Consider the following 26,338-nt stretch of genomic DNA (forward strand, 5'->3'; position numbering starts at 1 on the left):
AAGTCACAATATTTACCCAAGGCATGCTTTAGCTGCACTAGTAATCTAACAGTAGAGTGGCAATTGGTAATGATAGGCAGCCAAGAGACAGCTAGAGACAGAGAGACAGAAAGAGAGAGTTAAATCTGGAAAACTTATTTCTTGAGTGCCTCCCTTCCCTGGCTTGGTAGCTGGCCGAATCAGCAGGCTTGGCAGGTGACTGCATTATGTAGAAGGTAGGTTTGGATCTGCCCTGTTTCCCCAACCCAGTGACTCATTTCTTCTGAGTCATGAATCACGCTGGGCACCTCCTGCCATTCTGTGACTGTATTAGGATTGGCATTCTGAAAACCGGGGGTGACTGAGAGCGTCTCTACCAAAGCGTTCACTAACATAGGCAGTTTCCAGGTCAGACCTCTCTCTCCCACCCTCCGATGGCTGCAGGGTAGCTGGGTATGTTACCAGCAGCCTTTCGGGAGGCAGCCTGAGCACTCTGGTTTCTGAGTGGATCTCGATGTTAAAGTCAGAGATAAAGGGACTGGTCTTTGGCCCTGGACGTCTGAGTAAGGATGACAATGCTCTGACAAAGGGCTCAGGCATTCGAACCCACCCCACTTAACTCCCTCTGGCTATCGAATTACTGGACATGATCCCACTCTCCTTTGGTAAGGAGAAATCTTACCTAAAGAATTGAGACAATCCTATAATGTTTATGTAAAGGAAGGCATTTATTTGTTTGAAAACAACTACTTTGTTTTAGAAAACAACAACAAAAAAAAAACCCCAGAAACCCTGATGCATTGCTTAAAAATTCAAATGCAGACACTAGAGAGATAGTTAAGTGGCCAGGAGCACTGTGTGCTCTGCCAGAAGACCCGGGCTAAATTCCCAACACTCGCATAGCAGCTTACAGCCCTCTGTAACTCCAGTCTCAGGAGATCCATCCCCCTCCATGAGTACCAGGCATACACATGGTACACAGATATGATAGATTGCGCTCAGGGGGGACCCCGGGGCCAGGGTGTCCCACGCTTGGGGGAAAACATGCTGTGCAGGCGAGGCATGGCATGTGGGCACGGCGGTGGTGCTGGCTGCAGGGGCGACGGCGGGTGGACATTCATTCACAACCCACGTGGAAATGAGTTTATTATAATAGAGAGATGAAGAGAAAGAGAGGGAAAGAGGGAAAGACAGAAAGAGGAGAGAGGAAAAAAGGGAGGGGGAGATGGGTCGAGGGTGCACATCTCATGGGAATGGAGAGGGGGAGGGGCGGGTTTTCCTTTTAAAGTGGACTTTACATCAGGATGCTGAGCAGGTCTCCAAGGGACGGATCAGAAGTCAGAATACTAGCTGGGCGGTGGTGGTGCACGCCTTTAATCCCAGCACTCGGGAAGCAGAGGCAGGAGGATCTCTGTGAATTTGAGGCCAGCCTGGGCTACAGAGTGAGTTCCAGGCTCAAAGCTACACAGAGAAACTCTGTAGGGGGGTGGGGGGGAGTCAGAATACTAACAAGATATACGTGCAACCAAAACACCAATACACATAAAATGTAACTGTGAAAATTGAAATACTGCTCAGGGTGTGGTGGCATGACCCCAGTGGCAGAGGCGGGTGGTTGTGAGTCTGAGGCCAGCCTGGTTTACAAATTGAGTTCCATGCTATCCAGGGCCATTCAGTGAGAAACTACCTGAAAAAAGAAAAAAAATGCAAATATAGCACAGACTGCTTTCAGTTCTCCTTGGAGTTTCCTGTTAGTTTCTCACAGTATACCAGTGCTTCTCAATCTTATTGTTATAATGCCCTTTATAATTTTTTTTGTTTTGTTTTTTTTAAGACAGGGTTTCTCTGTGCAGTTTTGTGCCTTTCCTGGAACTCACTTGGTAGCCCAGGCTGGCCTCGAACTCACAGAGATCCACCTGCCTCTGCCTCCCGAGTGCTGGGACTAAAGGTGTGCGCCGCCGCCACCACCACCCGGCGCCCTTTATAATCTTAAAGATCACTGAGGTCTAGAAGGAGGGGTTTTGTTGTCTCTTTCCCCTCCTTCCTCTTCTTCCTCCTCCTCCCTCCTTCCCCCCCACACTCCTCATACCCCTCCCCTCCCCCTCCCTTTCCCCTTTCTGTGCAGGAATTGAACTTGGGTTATCAAACACGCTAAACAAGCACTCTGTCTCCGGACCTACGGCCTCCAGTCTAGAAGTTTTGTTTTTGTGAGTGATAATTACATCTCATGTTTGAAATTAAAGCGACAGAGTGTTTCCAATATTCATTCATTTTAAAATAACAATGCTAATAAATATGTCACTCTAAACAATTTGAGGAAGAATAACTATTTCCCCAAAAAAAAGGTTAGGCTAGAAGAGCGCCATCGCTTTAGTTTGTGTTTGTATGGTTTGTATGCGTGATACACATGTGCTACCCAGCCCTGCTGCACGTATTTTTACAATTCTCGAATTCGCTTTTGCACTGGCCTTACTGTAATGTAATGCACTGTTTGGGCTGAAGTCAGCGAGGCTCTGACTGACAGGGAGTCGGAAACTGAAGTGTTCCGCAGCGGTTTCCGACTTCAGCTTCCTAAAGGTTAGCCGCAGTGGGAAATCCGAGCCCCGCCAAAGAACTTTTGTCCTGCGATGGATTAAAACCCAGTGGACTGCCGGGCGGTGGTGGCACACGCCTTTAATCCCAGCACTCGGGAGGCAGAGGCAGGTGGATGGATCTCTGTGAGTTCGAGGCCAGCCTGGTCTATAAAGTGAGTTCCAGGAAAGGCACAAAACTATACGGAGAAACCCTGTCTCGAAAAACCAAACAAAAAACAAAAAACAAAAACCCAAAAAACACCAACACCAACAAAAAAAAAAAAAACCCCAGTGGACCATTTTGAACTCTGCAGGGACAATATCTTCCATCTGTTCTTTGGAAAATGAGTACAGATCTTCCAAAAAGTAACATATTTCTCATCTGTCATTAAAAAAAAGCAAAACTCGGGGTTTGGGGATTTAGCTCAGTGGTAGAGCGCTTGCCTAGCAAGCGCAAAGCCCTGGGTTCGGTCCTCAGCTTGGGGGGCATGGGGCGGGGCATGAGACAAAAATAACAAAAAAAAAAGCAAAACTCAGGCAGGCAGGGGTGGCGCACACCTTTAATCCCAGGAGGCAGAGCCAGGTGGATCTCTGTGAGTTCGAGGCCAGCCTGGGCTACAGAGGGAGTTCCAGGACAGGCGCAAAGCTACACAGAGAAACCCTGTCTCGAAAAAATAAAAACAAAAAAAAGCAACACTCTTTTGTTAAGTCATTAATTTCAGTAAAAACAAAAACTAAAAAATCTTTAAGATAGTTAAGAAACCTAAAGTCACTGTGGGAGACACAAAAGTTTTCTAATTTCTCCTGGAAAACACATTTTTTTTTTTCACCCATTAGCAACAAATGCCGTCCGTTATTTTTACTTAAGATGACAAGTTTGCTTCCTTTGATTTGTAAGAAAAATGTCTGTGAATACCCACGTCTGAGCCTCCATAACCTGTCTATCAGTCTTCCTTCCAAGTTAAAATACCACTTCATGCATCAAACAGTTTAACCTTCAATTCAAGCCCAGCACAAGGACCTTCCCACACGCAGCAGAAACGCCCTATACCACGTCCCATTCCATCACCCAGAATACTAAAAAACACGCACTCAAGGTTAATAAAAAGTCGCTGGCACACAACTTTCATTCCAGCAGCTGGAAGGCAGAGGCTAAGCTGGTCCACGTGGTGAGTTCTAGGCCAGCCCAGACTATAGTGAGACTGGGAGGGGGGGCGGAAAGAGCTGATAAAATTTAGTCATGATTTCTGTTGCTTTGACTGAGCTTGCTCTTTGTGGGTGTGGGGGGCCCAGCACCACAGTCAGCTCTGTGACATGCTTCAGCTCACGTGGCTCAGCCACTCTGAGCTCTCTTTACTTTTGCCTCATCAGTAGAACCTCGAACACAAAGGGCAAATAATCTCGCTTTTGTTCTCACAGAAAGTGAGAGACGCCGGCTCGTCGATGTGCTGACCATGACATTGCTTGCTTAGTACTCTACTTAGTACTTTACTTAGTACTCTACTTAGTACTCTGGTGTAAGCTGTTCTCTACTGACTTCCTTGTCTGTTGACGGTAACTTAGCACCTGGATGTTACTTGTTATGTTTCTCAATGTATTGCCACGTTGTTCTACCAAAAAATATTCAGTGCTTCTTTGCTTGTTACTGGGAAATTGTCCTTGACTCCCCCTTGCAGGGAGAAGAGTTTTTCTTTGTTTACCCAGCACCCCACTGTTACCAGGGAAGTCCCCTGTGGAAATCAACATCTATGATGCTCAAGTCCCCTATATAAAACTATGTGTTTTATTTATTGTTGGCACATGATTGATGCATATTGTCCCATATATACCTTTTTCGCTTTAGGGTCGTGGTGTTTGGGGCCAAGGTCTCATGTGTGGTAGGCAGTCACCTGGCCACGGAGCTATGACCCCAAGCCTTCCTGTGTGCTTTAAAATACATCTAGATGATGTGAGAGGGGAGGGTTGCATCTTTCAGGCTGGAGGGAAAGAGAGGCTAACAGAACAGGTGTGACCTGACAGGAGGTGTGGGGACAGCTGTCTGGGAGAAGAAAGAGAGAGCTGCAGAGGGAGATGAGGGGTGGCATGGCGGAAGCACACATCAGACAAGGGACGATGTCACATGGGTGTGACAAGGCCACAGTGAAACCAGCGACTCTGGTTGCTAGCTTAAGAATAAATTTTAGCCGAGCAGCCGTGGCGCACACCTTTGATCCCAGCATTTGGGAGGCAGAGCCAGGTGGATGTCTATAAGTTCGAGGTCAGCCTTTTCTACAGAGTGAATTCCAAGACAGCCAAGACTGTTACAGAGAAAAATCCTGTCTTGAAACACTAAATAAATAAATAAAAATTTAAAGGCTAGGCATGGTCGCACATATTTTAATCCTAAATCTTGGGAGGCAGAGTCAGGTGGATCTCTGTGAGTCTGAACCCAGTCTGGTCTATACAGTGAATTAGAGGCTAGCTGGGAATACACAGTGAGGCCCTGTGTTTTAAAAAAAAATTAAATAGAAAGCTGTGTGTGTGTGTGTGTGTGTGTGTGTGTGTGTGTGTGTGTGTGTACAGACAGCAAGAGGGCTTAGCTGAGATAAGTGTACTTGCTACAAAATTTATCCCGGGGGCCCCACATGATGGAAGAAAAGAACCAAATCCCACAAGTTGTCCTCTGGCCCCCACACATGCTACAGTACACACCCAAAAATAAATAAATGTAATAAAAAGTTAAATGCATAAGTGAGAGGATGCCTGACATAGTAAATGCTATGATGATGGTTGCTGTTGTATACTGTTGGGAAAACACTAACCCACAAAGTCTGCGCATCTCCATGCAAATATGATTCCCGCCCCTGCATTCATGGATTCCAAGCCCGCAGCTCCAGAGGACAAGACGTGTTGTTCGTTTAACATAATCTATTCTTGGCCTGGCTCTTGGTGGTGGTGATTTTGCCCTTTCTTGTTTGAATGTGAAACAAATTTGTCTGAATTCTACCATCAGTCTGTGAAATTTCAAGTCTGTGGGGTTAAGCCCTTCCCCTGATTTTTCCCTGCTTTCTCGTGTTCTCTTCTGGGACCGAGGCTCCCTCACCCAGCAGTTTGGCCTTCCTGGGAGGACGGCCCACTGCTCAGCTGAGGGGCAATGACCTGGGGTGCAGGCTCATGCTCCAAACGTGTAACCTTTCCCCCTGTTTTACACCCCGTGTCCTCTCCTCTGTTGTCAGCCATCTCATGTCTCCATGTCCCAGATTTCTGGGGTTCGGCTGCATCAACTCCTGTCACTGACATCCCCAAGGGAGTGCTTGGTTTGCCCCCCTCAACTGCCTGCCCTGGTGTCCAGGTGTCCGTGTGAGCTGTCTGCCTTCCCACCGAGCCCAAGGGCTGGTGTCTGCTCTCCGGGTCCTCCTCATTCTCTTAGCTTTTGTGGCTTTGTGGCTTATTCTGTAGTCTCGGCATTCAGGAGGTGGGGTCAGAAGATTGGGAGATTCAAGGTCGCCATTGTCCTCTATCAAGTTTTAAAACCTGCCTTGGCTACAAGAGACTTGGTTCTGACACCCCCCACAGCGGGGGTGGGGTTGGGGGGAGGTATTTCAAGTGAAAAATAATGGCAACAAATGTGCTCAACGTGCAGTGTTTAATTGGAAGCTCAGTGTTGATACGTGTTTCCGGTTCGTCTACAATGGTCTTAAAGTGTGCTGAGAGGGGGCAAACAGGGACAAAGTAAGTTTATAACATTTCAGACGGTAGGGAGTGCCGAGAGGATGACCGATGAAGGCACCGTGGTTTGGATATAAAATGTCCCCCGCGGGCTTCCGTATTTGATGGTCATCCAGCTCCTGATGCCATGTTGGAAGATTAGAAACCTTAGGAAGCAGGCCCAGTTGGAGGAAGTAGGTGGTTGGGAGTAGTTTCGAAGGTGGCACATGATGCTAACTCACGACCTTGTTGTCCCTGCTTCCTGTCTGCTGTGAAGCAAAAGGCTCCTTCTAACTCACTTTCCTGCTGCCATAATGCTCTGCCCAAGTGCATGGGGTCAAGTAACGGAGGACTGAGCCCCCTGAAACCGTGAGCCAAGGCAACCCTTCTTCCTTTATGCTGTTATCTAAGGTATTTTGGTCACAGCTACACAAAAGTCACGAATGCCTGGGTTAGCATGATAGAGTGGCTGTAAAGAGGCCACTCTGGGAAAAGGATCTGGGAATCCTCTCCCAGAAAGTGACATTTGAGCAGTTGTCTTGCTTAGCAAGACTTATCTTTGTGAAGATCTGGGGCAGATGATTTTAGGGATCACAGAAGTCAGGTGTGCGAGTGCATATTTGTAATCTCAGCACTCAGGAGGTAGAGGTAGGACCAGAAGTCCAAGGTCAGCCTGGGCTACAGAACAAGTTTCAGGCCAACCTGGGATACCTAGTAAGATCCTACCTATCTCAAGGACCTGCAGGTATAGGCACCTGCCACCAAGCCTGATGATGACCTGAGTTTAATCCCTGGGGCCTACCTAGTGGGAGAAGAGAACTGACTCCCACGTGTTGTCTTCCGACCCCCACAAGCATGCTGTGGCAGGAAATCATTTTTCTAAATATCATAAGACCCCCTATCAATTAAAAAAACAAACCAAATAATGATCCATGGTAGAGAAGGGCTCAGTGTGCTCACAGAACAGAAAGGCCAATGAGTCTGGAACAGAAGGAAAGAAAGAGAGAGATGAGAAAAGAGAGTCAGGGCTGAAAAAGCAGATGTTGGGGTGGAGGCGTGCTTGACACTGAGGGCTGAGATAAGACCCTGAGAAAGCAGACAGAGCTGCCCTGGGCTCTGTGGCTGCTTCAAGAATGCATAAGGCACTGTCCTTGATGAGACAGACGCTCCTTGTGGAGATAGAATTCTAAGATTTTACAATGTTTCCAGTGAAATTAGCGAGACAAACAGAATTTCAAAACAGAGACTCAGTGAAGATCCTATATCATCAAAGCCTTCCTGACATAAGATAGATCTTTTCTTTTTCTTTTTTTTTTTCTTTTGGATTTTTTGAGACAGGGTTTCTTTGTGTAGCCCTGGCTGTCCTGGAACTCACTCTGTAGCCCAGGCTGGCCTCAGACTCTCAGAGATCTGCCTGGCTCTGCTTCCCGAGTGCTGAGATCAAAGGCGTGTGCCACCACTGCCCATAAAGAGTCCTGTCTAAGGCCGGGCGGTGGTGGCGCAGTCCTTTAATCCCAACACTCGGGAGGCAGAGGCAGGGGGAATCTCTGTGAGTTCGAGGCCAGCCTGGGTCTACCAAGTGAGTTCCAGGAAAGGCACAAAGCTATGCAGAGAAACCCTGTCTTGAAAAAACCAAAAAAAAAAGAGTCCCATCTACATTGACACCTGGTGCTTCTTCTCATCCTCATTTTGGAGCTCCAGTGTTCGGTGTGTGGCTGTATGTCAGCTTGGAGAACAGCAACCTAATGGTGGATAGTTAGTTTGTTTCCAATCATTTGCTATTCCAACGAGTAGCCTGTATGTCTATCGTTTTGTGTGTCTCCAAGTCTCTCCATGCATAGATTCCAATAAGCTTGTTGGTTCCAAGAATAAAAGGTATCTGTAATTTTGCGTCACTTCCAGAGTCCTTTTGTAAGAATGATATTATCTTTCATCATCACTAATATATATGAGAGTGCTCAGTAGATTTTTCCAAAACTGTTATGTGATAAATTCTATTTCTGTCTATTTTCAATGTTAATTTTTCTTATCTTGCACTTCCACATTTTAAATATTTTTTCTTTTTCTTGTTTTTTGTTTGTTTGTTTGTTTGTTTGGTTTGGTTTTGGTTTTTTTCAAGACAGGGTTTCTCTGTGTAGCTTTGGAGCCTGTCCTGGAACTCACTCTGTAGACCAGGCTAGCCTTGAACTCACAGAGATCCACCTGTCTCTGCCTCCCAAGTGCTGGGATTAAAGGAGTGCACCACCACTGCCTGGCTATTTTTTCTTTTTTTAAGGATTATTTTTTTAATTATGTGTATGTGTCTGTGCATATAAATGTAGGTGGTCATGGAGGGCAGAAAAGGGTGTTGGATCCCCTGGAGCTGGAGTAGTTATAAGCAGTTCTGAATCACCTGATATGAATGTTGGGATGGAACTGCAATCTGCTGCCAGAGCAATATGCACTCTTAACCACTGAGCCGTTTCCCCAAACCCTAAAAATTTCATATATTGTTTTGTAGAAACTTTTGGGCCCCTTCCCCCCAAAAAACCCATATGCTACCTGTAGTAAAAGGTTCTAATTTTTTGTTTGTTTGTTTGTTTGGTTTGGTTTGTTTTTCGAGACAGGGTTTCTCTGGGTAGCTTTGCGCCTTTCCTGGATCTCGCTCTGTAGCCCAGGCTGACCTCAAACTCACAGAGATCTGCTTGCCTCTGCCTCTTGAGTGCTGGGTTTAAGGTGTGCGCCACCACCACCCGGTCAAAGGTTCTAATTTTAAGTATATAGAATTAAACTAAAAGACCAGCCAGGTGTGTGGCCCACACTTTTAATCCTAGCACTCAGGAGGCAGAGGCAGAGGCAGGTGGATCTTTGAGTTTTGAGGCCAGCCTGGTCTTAGTGAGTTCCAGGCCAACCAGAGCTACATAGTGAGACCCTGTCTCAAACAAACAAACAAACAAACAAATAAACAAACCATGCATCACCCATAGAAACATTTAACTTGGGCTATTTGCTATGGCGAGGCCAGTCCTGGGAGAAGCAGTAACAACATGAATTAATTTTCTTATAGTGTCAGACACAAGGTAAACGCATCTGACATCTGAACACTGTCTTTTTGGTGCCTTCCGGATAAGATGAAGTAGCACTTGGTGCATGCTACAAAACTTTGGGAAGAAATGAACACCTGTATCATAGTCCTAGCTTTGTGATCCATGGTGTCTGGTCTCTCATCATCTCTCAGCTGTGTAATTCTTTTTTTTTTTTTTTTAAATGTGTATATGTGTGGGTTTGTATGCAGAAGTGTAGTGCCCCTGGAGGACAGAAGAGTCTCAGATCCCCTGGAGCCGGGACCCCAGGTGGTTGTGAGCTACCTGACTCCTCGAATGCTCAGAACCAAACTGGGCTCCTCTGCATACTCAGTAGAAACTCTTCTCTGAGCCAGCTCGCCTGTATAATTTTCAACAGGAATCACTTTCCGGTTTCCGGAGTAAAATATCAGTGTGGTTTGAATATTGCCAATGCTTCTCCCTGTGGCAAATTGAACAATACCAAAACGAAGGATTGTTTAATATTCTGACTTATTGTCAGTTTCCTTCTCAGAAAATCTCTGCTACTGAGGTTTTGATGTTATTTAGTTTTGTTTGTTTGGTTTACTGTGGTGTTTGCTCTAGTTGTTTTGAGGCAAGGTCTGCTGTAGCTCAGGCTGCCCTCTGATTCACTGAGTAGCCTAGGATGACCTTGAACTCCTGACTCTGCAACCTCCAGCTCCTGAGTGCTGGGATTACAGGTAAATCCCACCCTGCCTAACAGCTTTCCTGCTTTACTTGTGTCTGATGGCCGTATCCTCCTCCCTGCAGGTGGTATTGTGAAGGCAAGGAGCTTGAAAATTCTCCAGATATCCACATCGTGCAGACTGGCAACCTGCACTCCCTGACCATCGCCGAGGCCTTTGAAGAGGACACGGGACGATACTCGTGCTTTGCTTCCAACATCTATGGGACGGACTCGACTTCTGCTGAGATTTACATAGAAGGTAAAGCTGACTGCTTCCGGAGCATGATGTACACTCTCAAAATATCATGATGTGTAATTAAATAAGCATTTGCTGAGGGCCTGTTCTGCCCACCTAGACACTGGGGATAACAGGTATGAATCAAGTAGACAAAACTCTTTAGATGGATGATGATGTGCCAATGAATTTACATTATAATAGGAGAAACTGCAGACGGATGAGATAAATGGTGATAAATTATAACATTACAAAAGAAATAGAAAAAATGAATAGGAGTGTGTGTGTGTGTGTGTGTGTGTGTGTGTGTGTGTGTGTATGTGTTGGCTGTCATTTTTGATTAGGTGGTCAAAAAAAGACATTACTAACCGGGTGACATTTGAAGGAAGACCTGGAGGAGGCTAAGTGGTGGTCACAGGAGACTCAAGGGAAAATCACTCTAGGCAGAGAACTCAGCAAATGCAGTGTCCCTGAAGTGAGAGAGCATCAGTCTTGAGGTAGAAATAAGCCAGTGCGTTGGGCCAGCGAGATGCTTCACACTAAATATAAAAGCCTGGAACCAGAGTTTGGTCACTGGTACCCACAGTGGAAGGACAGAACCAATTCCCAAAAGTTGCATTTGACCCTCATGCATGCTTACACACACACACACACACACACACACACACACACACACACACACACACTAATAATAGTAATAATGATAAACATAAACAACTTAAATAAAACAGGAAGAGCTACTGTGGCCAGAGCAGAGCAAGCAAGGCCGAAAGCAATAGGAAATAAAGCCTGAAGTCCAAGATGAGGTTAAGGTGGAGGGAGGTGGGTGAGCAGATGCTAAGTCCTTATCTGTCCTTGCAAGGGCTTTGCTTCTGAGCAACACAGGCAATTCTGGAAGGTTCTGAACAGAGATGTGCATAATCTGCCTTCCCCTCACTGCTGGTTGAGAATATACATTGTGGGGAGTCAGGGATAGAAGTCTGGTGACCCCTTGAGCAGCAGTACCCAAGAGGAGTAATTTTAGACAAGAAATCAATCTCTAGTCCTCGGTTATCTATTAAGCTTCCGTTCCTATTTGCTTCATCCTCTGAGTTTTATCTGGAGGACCACTCTCTAGTACTTTTTCCTGCCTCTATAATACCTTAGGTATGCCTTGCCTCCAGCACCTACATATCATATGATCATGGACTAAACGCTCCTTTGCCGAGAAGATCGCGAGGCCCAAATGGTCTCATCCCTCTTTATCTCTGATCATTTCCACAGAACTAGGCACATATTGAATATTCGACAGACATTTAATGAGTAAATACGTGGATAGGAATGTGTTCCATGTTTTTAGCCTCAAGTTTTTGGAGTGCCATAAACAGCTCCAGGTTTAGCTCTCCTGGATATTCCTGGAATTTCCTATCTTGAGAAATAAATCTAGGACCTGGGAGGAGAACTGAGATTGGATCACACTGTTGGTTTGCTTCTCCATTCTGGCATCTGGACATCAAATGCTCCCACTCCCAAGATGGAGGATGACTTGTTAATATTAGGGCAGGACGGAAGAGCGCCCACCTACACCTCCAATGTTTGGAATCCGGAATAATCCCCCCTTTCACCCACTCAGTGAGGATTTATGAGGCCAGGGAATGCCTGCAAAGACTGCCCTGTGAGTCCAAAGATCTCAGCAGGTGTTTTACACACTGGGATGCAGAATACGGCTCTATTCTTTTGAGCTGTAGCGCTCACTGGGCACATGTCCTTGAGTGACTCCTTAGGCTTCTTAGAGTCACTGTCCCTTTGCCAGACTGCATGTTCATGTGAGGATCCACAAGGTTCCTGCCTGAGCCCGAGACTCTATTCCAGGTCTTCAAAATGCCTAGGAATTTGTTTAGTCAATTGTCGCCTTAAAAACCCCATCTCTTGGGTTGGGGATTTAGCTCAGTGGTAGAGCACTTGCCTAGCAAGCGCAAGGCCCTGGGTTCGATCCTCAGATCCAAAATAAATAAATAAAATTAATAAATAAATTAATTAATTAATAAAAAACCCATCTCTTGTCTTTCTTTCTCTAGGAGCTTCTTCCTCTGACTCAGAAGGGGACCCTAACAGAGAAGAGATGAACCGGTAATTCCAATGGCCCCAAGAAAACCCCTAGCTAATGTCTAGAACTTGAAGGAGGTGGTTCCGAGGTAGATCCTAACACTATAAGAAAACATGTATGTACGTATACGTAGGAAGATCTGGGCAAGACTCATTTGTTTTTGCTTAATTCCTGTCCAGCAAATTAATTTAACTCTTCCAGATATTTAAAAAACGAAACGCCACTTAGGAAATATTATCATACTTTTAGCTATAGAATTAAAAAAATGTAAGCCAATAACTTTTAAAATACATTTTTAAATAGTACTTATAAAACTAGGTGTGGTGGCACACACCTGTAATCGCAACACTTGGGAGGCCGAGACAGGAGGATTGCCGTGAGTTTCAGACAATATAAATGCCTTGGCATGTCATAGGTTTTTGCTAAACAGTGGTACCGAATAAAGCTTTATCCATCTAGTTATTACTTTTTACAACCTTGATTGAGCCCCTACTGTGGCCCAGGTACTATGTGAGGTACAGCGGACACCAAGAAAAATCACAGGCTTCCTGCCTGTTCAAGATTTAGGGCCTAGCCAGGTGGTGGTGGCATATGCCTTTAATCCCAGCACTCGGGAGGCAGAGCCAGGCGGATCTCTGTGAGTTCGAGGCCAGCCTGGTCTCCAAATCGAGTTCCAGGAAAGGCACAAAGCTACACAGAGAAACCCTGTCTCGAAAAACCAAGAAAAAGAAAAAGAAAAAGAAAAGAAAAAGATTTAGGGTCTAGCAGAGGGACATATACAGGAAGTACAGCAGGAAGTGGACAAGGGTGACAAGGTGCAGTGGAATACGACCATGTGTAGGATATGCAGGACTCAGATAGTACACCATCGGTCAAGGAAGGAGGAGAGGAAGAGAGAGCAAGAAAGGCTTCACAGAGCTCTCCCCACGGAAGGGACACTCTGGGAGAGAAGAAATCACGTTGTGTTCCTCAAACGTTCTGTGCATCTTCCCTTGCAATAGCTTGCTTTTAGCTCTTTCATGCTTATGAACATTAGTAAGTAAAGGATTTCTCTTAGCCGGGTGGCAGTGGTGCACGCCTTTGATCCCAGCACTCAAGAGGCAGAGGCAGGAGGATCTCTATGAGTTTGAGGCCAGCCTGGTGTACAGAGTGAGTTCCAGGACAGGCTCCGAAGCTATACAAAGAAACCCTGTCTCAGAAAAACAAAAACAAATTAAAAAAAAAAAAAAAAGGATTTCTTTCGCCGTTCACCTCTTTCTACCATCATTCACAAGGCCTTCGTCCCATCCTCCTCTGTGTGCCTGTACGACATCACCTCCTTAGAGGTCTTCCTTTCTGCTCCAGTCTCTCTCTTTTGTAGACTTTGAAGTGGTACCAATTGTTCTCAAACAGATCATTCTGGTCTCTTCCTGTTCCAGGCTTAGAAAAGATTATCTGAAGCCAGTTTATGGTGGCACACGCCTTTAATCCTAACACTTGGGAGGCAGAGGCAGGTGGATCTCTGTGAGTTCAAGGCCAACCTGGTCTACAGAGCGAGTTCTAGGACAGCCAAGGCTATACAAAGAAAACTGTCTTTAAAAAAATAAACAAAGGAAAAGAAAAGATTATCTGTAGAAAAACAAAACCAAACATGAAACAAATAACATTTAAAAAAAATCTTCAGTGGCCTCCATCCAAAGCTGTACTAAGGAGAATGTCAGCCAGGCTACCCTCTGTCCCTGCTGCATCAGGCTCTCCAAGTGGCTGGCACCTCATTCAAACAGCACAGCATTCATTTTCATCTTTTCTTCAAACTGTGCACTTTGTGGGATTTCCTGTTGTGAAATTCCTACTCATCAGCACACCCAGTCTGAATGGTCCCTCTCTGGATTCCATAATAAACTCCTGCTCAGCCACATGCTCATCGCTCCTCTCTGGGGGCGGGGTGTGTGTGTGTGTGTGTGTGTGTCTTGGGTCCTGCTACAAAGGCTCATGGGTATGAGTTTTTAATCTACAAGTTTCAATAAGTGAAAGAGATCTCATTCATTTATTTGCTTTAAATTTACTTGGTACCCACAAAGATTTTTCAGTTGTACATAACAGAGACCAAATTAACTGTGACTTAAACAACACAGATATTTACTTCTCATGTACACACAGATCAGGATTTGTCTGGCACATGGGCTTCTCAGTTTACTAGGTACCAGTATGGGACATCGTAGGTCTCCGGTGGCCAGATCCAGCTTTCTGCTTCACCTCACGCTAACACAGAGCCCCATCTCCTCAGTAGGAAAGGAGAGAGTGAGGAACACACAAACCTTTTGAGTCATCTCTCTTAAGCTGCACACATCACTCTCCCTCGTGGCCCATGTCCAGAAAGTCGTCATAGGGACACACCTAGCCACAGTGAAGGTTAGGAAATACTCTTTATGTGGAGGAGCCATGTGATAAAATAAGTGACTCTCCTACTGTAGAGAGTAGGACATGCTGTGGAGACTATGATAGGTCCTGTAATTTCGCTTCTTAGAGCACATGCTGCCTGTCTGGGGAAGGAATTCCTTCTGTGTCCTTATGTCCTCAATTGTACAGAGACCCCACAGGCATCTGTCCTGAGCACAGTGGAAGCAGGGACGTGCTAAGCATCTGATGGGAGTTATCTCTTTAACCCTCCTAAAAGACTCACGGGCTATAAATGATTATTTATCGTTAGCTGGAGAGTTTTCTCTCCAGCTCCCGCCAAGGCCCAGCAGTCTGATAGCCCACTTATAAAATAAACACACAGATGCTTATATTATTTAAACTGTATGGCCGTGGCAGGTTTCTTGCTATCTAGTTCTTACATCTTAAATTAATCCATTTCTATAAATCTATATCTTGCCACGTGGCTCGTGGCTTACCGTCATCTTCACATGCTGCCTGTCATGGCGGCAGCTGGCAATGTCTCCCTCCACCTTCCTGTTCTCTCCATTCTCCTCTCTGTTAGTCCCACCTATACTTCCTGCCTGGCCACTGGCCAATCAGTGTTTTATTTATTGACCAATCAGAGCAACACATTTGACATACAGTCCATCCCACAGCAATTCACCCATTTTAGGGTTGAAGAAACTGAGAGGCAGTATCCAGACCAAAGAAAGGGTAGCCTACTGTGAGTGGTCATGTGTCCCCAAGGGCCAGAGGTGAAAGGCCCAGGTTCAAGATCTTGAGGGCCCTTTAAGCCCAGCACTTCCTGTTTCCCAGTGTTCTTTCGGCCGACCAGAATTTTCTACCCAAAGGGCTGCCTTTTCCTCTGCCTTAGGCTCTCTCTCTTGCCAGGCTCTCTGGCCAGATCCTCAGACCTCTATCTTTCTCGCTCACAAAACTAGTTTTCCTTCCGCATCCTTCTCAAGAGTACTTCCTGGTTCAACTCTCTTTAAGTTAAGTTGTATAAATTGGAAGAGCTTGTCTTCAGGATAAATCTACTTTACGCCAGCGCAAAATGGCAGAAATAAAGATGTATAAATCCTGGCCTCTTTATTTTATTTTTTCCTTGCTCCAAATGGAAAGAGGAGGAGCTGGGGATGTAGCTCAGATGATGGAGTACTTGTGCCCCCTGTGCACAAAGCCCTGGATTCGAGTCTCCCGTACCACATAAAAGAGGCATGGTGGCTCACACCTGCAATCTGAGCACTCAGAAGGCAAAGGCAAAAGGATCAGAAGTTCAAAGTCCCCCTCAGCTACATAGCCAGTTCAAGGCCAGCAGAAAGACAGAAGAAAAGAAACAGAGAGAGAGAGAGAGAGAGAGAGAGAGAGAGAGAGAGAGAGAGAGAGAGCCAAATTTAGTGGTGCAGACCTTTCATCTCAGCACTTGAGAAGTAGAGATGAGTGGCTGCAAGGTCAGCCTGGCCTACAGAGTGAAACCCTGTCTCCAAAAAGAAAGGAAAAAAAATAAAGAAAGGAGAGGGGGCAGGAAGGGAACGAAGAAAAGAAAAAGAAATGAGAAGTACAGTAGAGAGAGCGGCAGCAAAATGGAGCTTAAAAAATGATCTCCAGCCCGGGCTTGTGAATCTCAGGTCACTGTTGGTACATCTGACTCACTGGTTGTACCCCAGGCAAAGAATCCAAGGCTAAGAATGTCGTCTTCATGTGTGTATTGCCCAAGAGGATGTGTAGCAACGAAACATTGTTGAATGCGTGTAGAATACTGTCAAAGACTTCATAGATCCGGCCGTGAGCGGTGCTGACATCACTGGTTTTGCTGACCAGCAGCGATCGTCCTGTTTTATAATCTATATTTTAATCATTTCTCAGCATCCAGAAGCCCAAGGAGTTGTCATCTCCTCCCGCCACCTCTGCAGCCATTCCTCCAGCAGCCCAAGGCCAGCCCAGAGTGTCCACCGTCCAGCAGGTACATGAAGCTAGGTCGAACCCAAGTGACCATGACCACCTTGCGTGGCAAGGTCACGCTCCTCTGTTGTAATCTGTCGTTACGATAGCCACTTTGTCCTTCTGCCGCACGAGCTCATGGCTTCCGGTGGCTTTGGGAACCTAGTCTGCTCCTTGGGAAAATATCGTAGGCAAAAGGGATCCTTGACAAGTTAGTCTCTGGCACCCCCACTTCGTAAAAAGTGCCAATCATATGTGAACCAATGGGTGTACATCTTAACTTTACTCCATGGAACTTGGGATAATTATACTTCCTAAGGCAAGCAGGAAGTTGGTGTTTTTGAAAAATAAATAAGACTCACCCCTTTCAAGTTGATGATAATGTTTATTGTAAAACACTCAATTTATAGAAGCATATAAAGTAAAAACTTTAATCAGAGCTGGAGAAATGGCTCAGTGGTGAAGACGGAGGATTGCTTTTGCTCAGGACCCAAATTCAGTTTCCAGAGCCTTCTTTGGGCAGCTCACAACCAACCATAATTCTAGTTCCTGGGGATCCAGCTGCCTCTTCTGGCATCCATGGGCACCTACAGGTGTGTGCACAAACAGAGATACATACCTATACATATAACTAAAACTAAAATAAAATCTAAAAAAAAAAATCCACCAAATTTAGTCAAGTTTGTATCTCTACACCTCTATCCTCAGATATCAATAGTAATCATTGCTAGGAGAGACTTCCAGGCACTTTCTATTCATATATAAAAATATTCATGTATGCATGTACTTTACAACATGAAATTGTACTTTCTAAATGTATTGGCAATGTGTCAATGATAATCAAAATAAATATATTTTGATGTATTGATCTGAGCCTTAAAAAATATTGAGGATTACTTATCTAACCTCTTCAGTAATGCAGAGGGTCAACTTTGAGTCCAAATCCATTGGTCTTTAAACAGTGATTTGTGTAGCCCCAGGGACTTGATGAGCCCTCTTCAGATTAGGGCTGGCTACCTGGACCCATACGGTGTGAGGGAAGTGTAACTTTACAGCTAGCCTGACCTCAGAAGAAATGCAATCGGTACAGTCAACAATCTCAAGTCTAAGATTCATGAGTTTAGAAAACACTGGTCTTTTGATTTGAGATTAATTTTCTATAGTGAAGTCTGTAGATGTGTTATCTCAGCCTGTCCACGCAGCAACCTTGGTGACAATGAATGTATTGTTGCTTCCCTTCTTACAGTGTCAGAGTCCCACCAACTATTTGCAAGGACTCGATGGCAAGCCAATCATCGCCGCTCCAGTGTTTACCAAGGTAATCAAAGAAGACTTCTCTTTCTGTCGGGGCCTTAAACCCCAGGGAACCCAGACAAAGGACCCAAGAGCCTCTGATTTGATCTCAGGACTTGTCTTTTGGAAGTACAGTGGAGGGCTGAAGGGTTTCTGTGTTTGGGTAGTTTCTATGGTTTCATGTCTGGTCCCAGGTTTATTTTATTTTACTTTTTGAGATGGGATCTCACATGTCCTAGGCTGCCCTTGAACTTGCTATGTAATTTAAGATAACCTTGAACTTCTGATCCTCTTTACCTCAACCACTTGAGTGCTGAGATTACAGGTGTATACTGCTATACCCAATTTATTCATTGTTAGGAACTGAACTCAGAGCTTTGGGTATACTAGGCAAGCACTCTGTCAGTTACACTACATCCCCAGCCCCTCTCCAAGTTTCAGATTTCTTTTCTTCTTTTTTTTCTTTGCTTTTTTTTTTCAACTAAAACAGTTGATGATTTTATTTTTATATTTCACAATACAAGTGAAAGCTGTGCCTTTTTTTTTCAAAGACAGGGTTTCTCTGTGTAGCCCTGACTGTCCTGGAACTCACTCTGTAGACCAGGCTGGTCTGGAACTCACTCTATAGACCAGGCTGGCCTGGAACTCATGTAGAGCTGCCTGCCTTTGCCTCCTGGGTGCTGGGATCAAAGGCGTGTGCTTTTACCGCTACCCAGCTGCAAACTGCACCTTTTACCTGACTGCTCCCCTCCAGAACTGTTCTCTCCATTAGGAAGGGGAAAGTCTTCCTTGTCAGGCAGCTAGAAAACACTCAGGCTCAGCACCGTGATCGCCTGGTGAAACAGAACAAGAAACACAAAACTGATAGAGCCCTCCTGCTCTTATCTGTCTGGCTGAGTCATGCCAGGCCGAGTGGGCACCATCACAGGGCAAGCAGGAGGTCTCCTCATTGGAGGCCCAGGCATCATGGGCATGTGGCCTCCCATAGGTGGCCTCAGACCAGGAGCAGGAAGGCCTCACATTGGCATCATAAGTGGCCTCACATTTAGGGTGCAGGCATCATGCCAGGGCAAGGAGGACCCAGGAGACTGGGGAGAGGCCGGATCACGGCCCCAGCCGAGGAGCAGAGCATGGAACTGCTTTGTTGAAATGCAGCCGTCATTTTGTCTATCAGGCTCTAGGCCTGCTCTTCTATCCATTTCCAGGAAAAGAAGTCTTTCACATTCCCTTTGTGTTTCCTAGCACTGCACTGTGGCTTTCTCACCGATGGAGAATCATGGGTGAGATACTGATACTTTTGCTAGATCCACAACTGTCCTAGAAGAGGAGTTCGGCCATATTGGATGAGATCATCCAAGATGGCTTCCCAAAATCCATCCCAGAGTCTAGAGTAATCCCTGTCCACCCATTTTCACGTTGACTAGGCACATTTCCTTGTGTGAATAAGATAACTATTTTTTTAGATTCATTTAATAATCTGCCTCTGGTGTTTCAGCCTTACTGTTGTAAAGATACATATCACAGTAGTCACAAGAAAACTTAGGCATGTTGTTCCTCAGGCCATTGGCTACCTGATTCCTTATTGCCCCAAGTCTCAGGTTTCTAAAGACAGTTCTTATCATCAGGGAAATGTACTCACTGCTAAGCACACTGACCTTTATGGCCATTCTAAAGGTTGTTAAACAGTCAGTCCTGGAAATCAGCTGACAAGATTCTGACTACTTGTTCTTCTAGAGATGTGCCCTGACTTTCAGGAGGATCTGGTTGTGGGACTTGCCTCTGGTGCTCAAGGAAACAGAGCTAAGTGATCTTAGGAGATTTAACATGAAGCCTGGATTAGGACAAGGAGCTCAGCTCTTCTGTTCTGAGGTATTAGCAGCTATAGAGTCACCAAATTCTAAATCACCCAGTGTTTGTATTTTGAACTGGAAAATTCAGTTAGAGATCCTCATTTACAAAGGATAAAAACCAAGGGAGGGCCAGCGAGATTAAACCAAAATCCAGCCAACGTCCAGGACTGGTTAATGGTGAAATTAGGAATAGAAACAAGTTTTCCCACGTCTAAGACTATGATTCTTCCTATGTGCAACTCACACTGTTGCCCAAGACAGTGAGCTCAAAGGTGAAAAAATAAGTCACACTCGATTTTTTTTATATTATAATTTGTCTTCATGATATTCTTCTTCGTATGAATAGCAAATGTAAGCCCCAAGAGATTTTTTTTATTCTATAAAAAAAATATGGCTTGAGCCATGGATATTAATTGTGGTTGACGTTGTTCTCCGAGGGTCATTGGTAATGTCTAGAAACCCTCACATGAGAGGGTTGTACTAATGGCATTTGGAAATGAGGTTAAGCACAGTACAGTGCTCAGGGTGCTAGCCTCCCCGCCACCCTCCCCACGCCCCAAAGAATCATCTAACCCCAAATCTCCAGATAAGGAACCCTGATCTCAAGGAAAAATGGCAAACGTGGTCTTTTCTAGCAGTACTGATACTCTTGCTAGAGCCACAACTGTCCTAGACGAGGAGTTTGGCCATCTTGGATGAAATCATCCAAGATGGCTTCCCAAAATCCATCCCGGAGTCTAGAGTAATCCCTGTCCACCCATTTCCACGTTGATTAGGCACATTTCCTTGTATGAATAAGATAACTCTTTATTTTTTAGATTCATTTAATAATCTGCCTCTGGTGTTTCAGCCTTACTGTTGTAAATGACTGAAAGTAGGAAAATACTTGTTCTGATTTAGTAGATGCAAGACTATGAAGAGAAATTGTGGATGCACTGTGTGTGTGTGTGTGTGTGTGTGTGTGTGTGTTACAGTTAACAGACCTGTTTTTGTCATCTCTTATTGACACTGCTAAGCCATCTAGCCTTAAGAGACAGCATAAAAGTGTCACAGAAGTAAAGCATTTGTCATGTCCATTCCTCACAGGTTAGAGACAGTGCCGACTCAAAAGGTAGCTGAACCACCAAATACCCTGGTGGTCCCAACAGTCTCCTTCCTGCCCATTCTCGGCACCCACCACCACTAAGTTCCAAATCTTAAGTATGCAAAGATTCTTATGACCCAGAGCACATGCCTTGTACATTCCTCACAGGTAAAGCTGTTTATATGTTAGGTTTTTCCCAATCACCCTGAAAACTATGTGTAATGGGCCGATAGAAGTTTAAAAGGTGAAGTCTGGCACATTGATGCTTGCCTGTAATCCTAACAATCAGGAGGCTGAGACAGAAAGAGGCTGTTCAAGGCCAGCCTGGGCTACATAGAAAGACCCTCTCTCAAAAACTAAGTTCGAAAGCTTTCTTTCTTTCTTTCTTTCTTTCTTTTTAAAGTCTGGTTTCAGAGTGTAGTTCAGTGGTTAGGTATTTATCTAGAAAGTGCAAAGTCCTTGGTTTAGCCCTCAACACAAGAGGAGAAAGAAGAGGAGGAAGAGAGAGAAAGAGCCAGTCAGATAGGACCCTTTAATATTCTTTATATTTAATTCCCAAGGTCAATCAAAGCATCCATTTTAACTGCTTTACTGAGGTGACTGTGAGTGCCTCTCTCTGATTAGATATTCTGGTTGGCAGATACATATGCTTTTGACAAATAAAAATGGGAAAATGAACTGGTCATCAGATACGGTGAAATCTACAAAAATATTAGCCTGCTGGTGGGAAACCAGCTCTTGGTACACAGACGCAAACTGTGAGAAGCCTTTCTCTGCCCTCTGAATGCGAGCTCCTGCCTCCATAAATGGGATTGTCCAGGGACACGGGGCACCAGGATAGGCCGGGGTTCAGATTCCAGAGAGATTTATCAGCCGCAGCGTGCTTGCGTTAGTCCCCGTCAGTGAGGGCAGGATTGAGGTCACAGTCACTGCCAGTGTCATTAGCGAATTTCTGAGTCACCGTTACCAAGGATGGTATTTCGCCACCGAGCAATGAGAGCAGGTGATTTGCACACGTCTGTCCAGGTTATTCTGTCTCTGTTTGTCTCTTCAGGGACTCCAGGCTGCATGGCTCCTGTGACTCACTTTCTATGCAGCCCCAGAAAGCACTTGCCAACTACGGCAAGCCGTCATTTTTCAAAAGCACTGACCGGAGGGTTTTGTGTAACTCTGTTTTCCCTTCTTGGGTGACCTTCCTTTTAGAGAAGGTTTGCGTGAAAAGGAGACTTGCCCGGCCACACGGTGACAGGGTTGAGAGCGGACTGTGGGGTTCCCCTACGGGTTTACTCACAGAGGGTGCCTGTGCCCCCCTTCCTTTTCTTGTGGTGCATTGGGTAGGTGCTTGAGAATGCCAGGCAAGTGCTCTGCCCCTGAGCTACATCCCTAGCCACACTTTCGTGGTTGTTGTTGTTTTAGACAGAGCCTCATGTAGCCCAGGCTGACCTCGAACTCTGTAAGTAGCAGTGTTTGACTTTGAACTCTTGGTCCTCCTGGATGCCAGGGCCACAGGCATTCGTGACCACACTTGGTTTACGCAGCGCTTGGCCGTCAAACCCAGGGCTAGGCAGCCTCTCGACCAACTGAGTTACATCCTTAGCCCACCTTCTACGTTTGGTGTCTTTTAGTTTTGTTTTAGATTTCTTCATTTATGGGGGGTTGGGGTGTGTACAACACGTGCATGAGATTAGAGGCACGGTCCAGGCATCGGTTCTGTTCCTCGACCCTGTTATGCGCCAGGGGTGGGACTGAGGTTGCCAGTGTTGACGGTGGCAAGCGCCCTGCCTCACTGAGCGGTCCTCCAGCCCTCCTGTGTTTTGAAACACTCCGTGTGTGGTGCGAGACCACCCTTCCTCCTCTTGACAACATCAGAAACACTTCACGCGCCTTACCAAGAGCACAGCACTCACACTTCGGGAGTGGGGGGTGGGGGGGGAGGTGACCAAATTAGAATCTTGCTCCTGTCACCTCCCACTCAACGGCAGCTGCCCTGGCGAGTTTTCAAGGCTGTGGCAGCCCCGGCTCTGGCTGCTTCAGCAGTAATTTGAAGAGTGTAAGGGGGCAGGGGAAGTGAGACTCTGAAGAGCGCCACATTATATAACAGCAGAGGCAGGAAACCCCGAAATAACTGGGCCAGCAGCCAGGTCCAGATTTCTGAGGACTTCAGGGTCCCTCTTCCCAACCCACCAAACCCAGAGACTTACCTTTGCTGGGGTACCTGTGACGACCAAGTGACCAAGGGCCTTCTGTCTAGTTTTTTGTTACTTTTTTTTTCAGTGTGTGTGTGTGTGTGTGTGTGTGTGTGTGTGTGTGTGTGTGTGTTGTAGACGTCACAGCCCAAGCGTGGAGGTCATAGGACAACTTGTGAACTTGTGGGAATCAGTTTTTTCCTTCTATCAGGAAAGTCCTGGGATTGAACCCAGATCCTCAGGCTTGGTAGCAAGCCCCTTTACCTGCTGAGCCATATCGCCATTTCCCATTGGTCTATATCAGTAAACCTTCCCGGGCCAACTCTAGCCTAATAACAAAATGAACCTTGGAGCTACTCTTAAAATATTTATGTATTTTATTTTATGTGTATGAGTGTTTTGTCTGCATATATGTATATGTATCCCATGCATGCCTGGTGTCCAAGAAGGTCTGATCCCCTAGAACTGAATCCCCTAGAACTGGAGTTACAGACAGTTGTGAGCCACCATGTGGGTGCTGGGAATCAAACCCAGGTCCTTTGCAAGAACAAGTTCTCCTAACTGATCATGTATTGTAACCAACAAGGGGCATGATGTTTCTGAAGGTATGGTCGCATTGTGTCTGCCAGCCAAGAACCTCTGAGCAGGAACCCACCTTTATAACCCCCGACAGAGGCAGGGCAGGGGCAAAGCAGGCACGTGGTTGGATTTATTCTGTGGTAAATACTTCTATTTCTGGAAGCTTCAGGAAGAACAGAAACAATGGCCCCTTGCTGACTGGCCACGGAGCCCCTCCAGATGGTCGGGTCTGTAGTGAATGAACTCCAAGATGATCTGTATGGTGGCAAATGTGGCAGATTTGTACTTTGGACACTGTTTTTACCTCAGGAGGCTGTGGACTTTTGACTGTAGTGACTTCAGTTCAGATCCATAATTTCCAGTAAAGATTAACTCAGCCTTCCTCAGCTGAGAACTGACTGATTCATCCTCCTCCTCACCTTTAGTGAACTGAGATGGACATGATCGGAGTCTGGGCTGTTAGGATATATTACTACCCCCGGGGGACCCCCGTGGGTATCCCGCGAGTGCAGGGAAGCATGCTGGGCAGATGGGCTGGCGAGCAGGGCAGCGGGGCGGCGGGTGGACGTGCACAACCCAGACGCTACATCCGCGTGGAAAGTCTATTATAATAGAGAGATAAAGAGACAGAGAGACAGAAAGAGGGAAGGAGAGAAAAAGAGAGAGAGAGGGAGGGAAGGAGGGAGGGAGAGAGAAGGAGGAGGAGGAGGAGGAGGAGGAGGAGGAGGAGGAGGAGGAGGGAGGGAGGGAGACCGGAACAGGGTCGAGTGGTCCACACCTCGTGGGAGCAGAGGGAGAGGAGAAATGGGCGGAGTTTTTCCTTAAAAAGAGACTTTTATTTCAGGACACAGGGCGGCGCCAAGGGGCAGGATCGGAATATTAGCATGGGCACTGTCTGTGTATTTGCTTATGTTTCATAACAAACTACCCAAGGCTGGGTCCTTTCCACAGGAGAGAGGTGTGTTTATCTTACAGTTTGGGGGTTCCAGGCTTAACTCTGGTGAAGATGTTGAGGAGGATGGTAAGACAATGGTCGGAAAGAGAGAGAGGAGAGAGAATCCTGCATCCAGACAGGAGGTGGGATTTTAAAAGGAGAAAGAAGAGGGCTGGAGAGATGGCTCAGTGGTTAAGAGCACCTGCTGTTCTTCCAGAGGACCTGAGTTCTATTCCCAGCACCCACACGGCAGTTTGTAATCATTCCTAACCCCCTTTCCAGGAGATCCAATACCATCCTCTGGCCTCCCTGAGCACCAGGCAGACATAGATTCAGGCCAACACCATACTTAACAACTTTTTTGAAAAAGAAATAAAGAGAAAAGGAGCCAGTAACACAGGTCCCATTGCCTCTTAACACTGGTAAACTGGGGAACAAGCTTCCAACGTGTGAACGTTTGGGAAGACACATTTTTTAAAATGTATCTATTTGTTTTACATCCTAGCCTCAGCCTCCCCCCAGCCCCATCCTCTCCTCCGAGTCTCTTCCCCCATCCCCTTCCCTGCTCCCACCCCCTAACCCCCTTCTCTTCCATCTCCATCCAGGAAAGGGCAGGGGGGGACACATTTTGATCCAAAATCAGTACCACACCATTAGAAGACACCTGAGATCTACGGCTGTGATAAATGAAGCGTCCTCTGCACTGCGTCCTAAGGGCTTAACTCATCCGAATGTATGGGGAGCCACATCCTTATAGAAGATCACAAATTTTCCAGGCATAATGGTTCATGTCTCTAACCCCAGCCCTCAGGAGATGGAGGCAGGAGGATCAAGAGTTCAAGGTCATCCTCAGCTACCCAACAAGCTTCAGGCCACTTTATCTGAAAAACAAAAGCAAACCCAGCAAGCTGTCTTCAGCTGTGGGGGCTGAAGAAATGCCTCAGCGGTTAGGGTCCAGATTCAGAGGACTGCATTAGGCAACTCCCAACAGCTTGTGACTACAGCTCCAGGGGCTCTGGTGCCTCAGAGGCCACTCCACCCACCCACCCACATCAACGTCATTAAAAATATATTCTCAAAAGAGAAAAGAAAAAGATGCCTCCACAGGCAAAGGCGCTTGTCTCCAAGCCTGATGACCTATGTTTGACCCTGAGGTCCTACATAATGGAGGGAAAGGGCCAACCCCTGCAAGTGGTCTTCTGATAGCCACGTGTGGGCCATGATACTCATAACTCATAAACACACAGTACATAAAAATGCAATAAACTTTAAGAAAAAGAAAAAACAAAAACTCCACCATTTGCAGGATAATGACAAACTTTCAACTTTTTCTTTTTTTTTTTTTTGTCTTTTTTTTCTTTTATTTTATTTTACAATACCATTCAGTTCTACATATCAGCCATGGGTTCCCTTGTTCTCCCCCCTCCCACCCCCTCCCCTTACCTCCAGCCTACCCTCCAATCCCACCTCCTCCAGGACAAATCCTCCCCCGAGGACTGCGATCAACCTGGTAGACTCAGTCCAGGCAGGTCCAGTCCCTTCCTCCCAGACTGAGCCAAGTGTCCCTGCATAAGCTCCAGGTTTCAAACAGCCAACTCATGCAATGAGCACAGGACCTGGTACCACTGCCTAAATGCCTCCCAAACAGATCAAGCCAATCAACTGTCACACCTATTCAGAGGGACCCCTCAGCTTTTGGTTCATAGTTCATGTGTTTCCATTTGTTTGGCTGGTTTTTTTTTTCCAATAATTGAGTAAAAC

General features: G+C 46.0%; 1 protein-coding gene and 1 pseudogene across 1 annotated transcript in view; one reads left to right on the forward strand and one right to left on the reverse strand.

Moving 5' to 3' along the window:
- The window catches only part of Mypn (myopalladin), an 87,527-nt gene that overhangs the window by 24,112 nt on the left and 37,077 nt on the right, over positions 1–26,338 (forward strand). The window contains exons 3-6 of the mRNA XM_028881088.2: positions 10,073–10,248; positions 12,282–12,333; positions 16,577–16,673; positions 17,898–17,969. Coding sequence (XP_028736921.1) covers positions 10,073–10,248; positions 12,282–12,333; positions 16,577–16,673; positions 17,898–17,969 — 397 coding nt within the window. The remainder of the gene's footprint in view (positions 1–10,072; positions 10,249–12,281; positions 12,334–16,576; positions 16,674–17,897; positions 17,970–26,338) is intronic.
- On the reverse strand, positions 18,826–19,491 carry LOC114701130 (annotated as a pseudogene).

The sequence above is a fragment of the Peromyscus leucopus genome, chromosome 16_21 (genome assembly GCF_004664715.2).
Source record: "Peromyscus leucopus breed LL Stock chromosome 16_21, UCI_PerLeu_2.1, whole genome shotgun sequence".
NCBI classification, from domain to species: Eukaryota; Metazoa; Chordata; class Mammalia; order Rodentia; family Cricetidae; genus Peromyscus; species Peromyscus leucopus.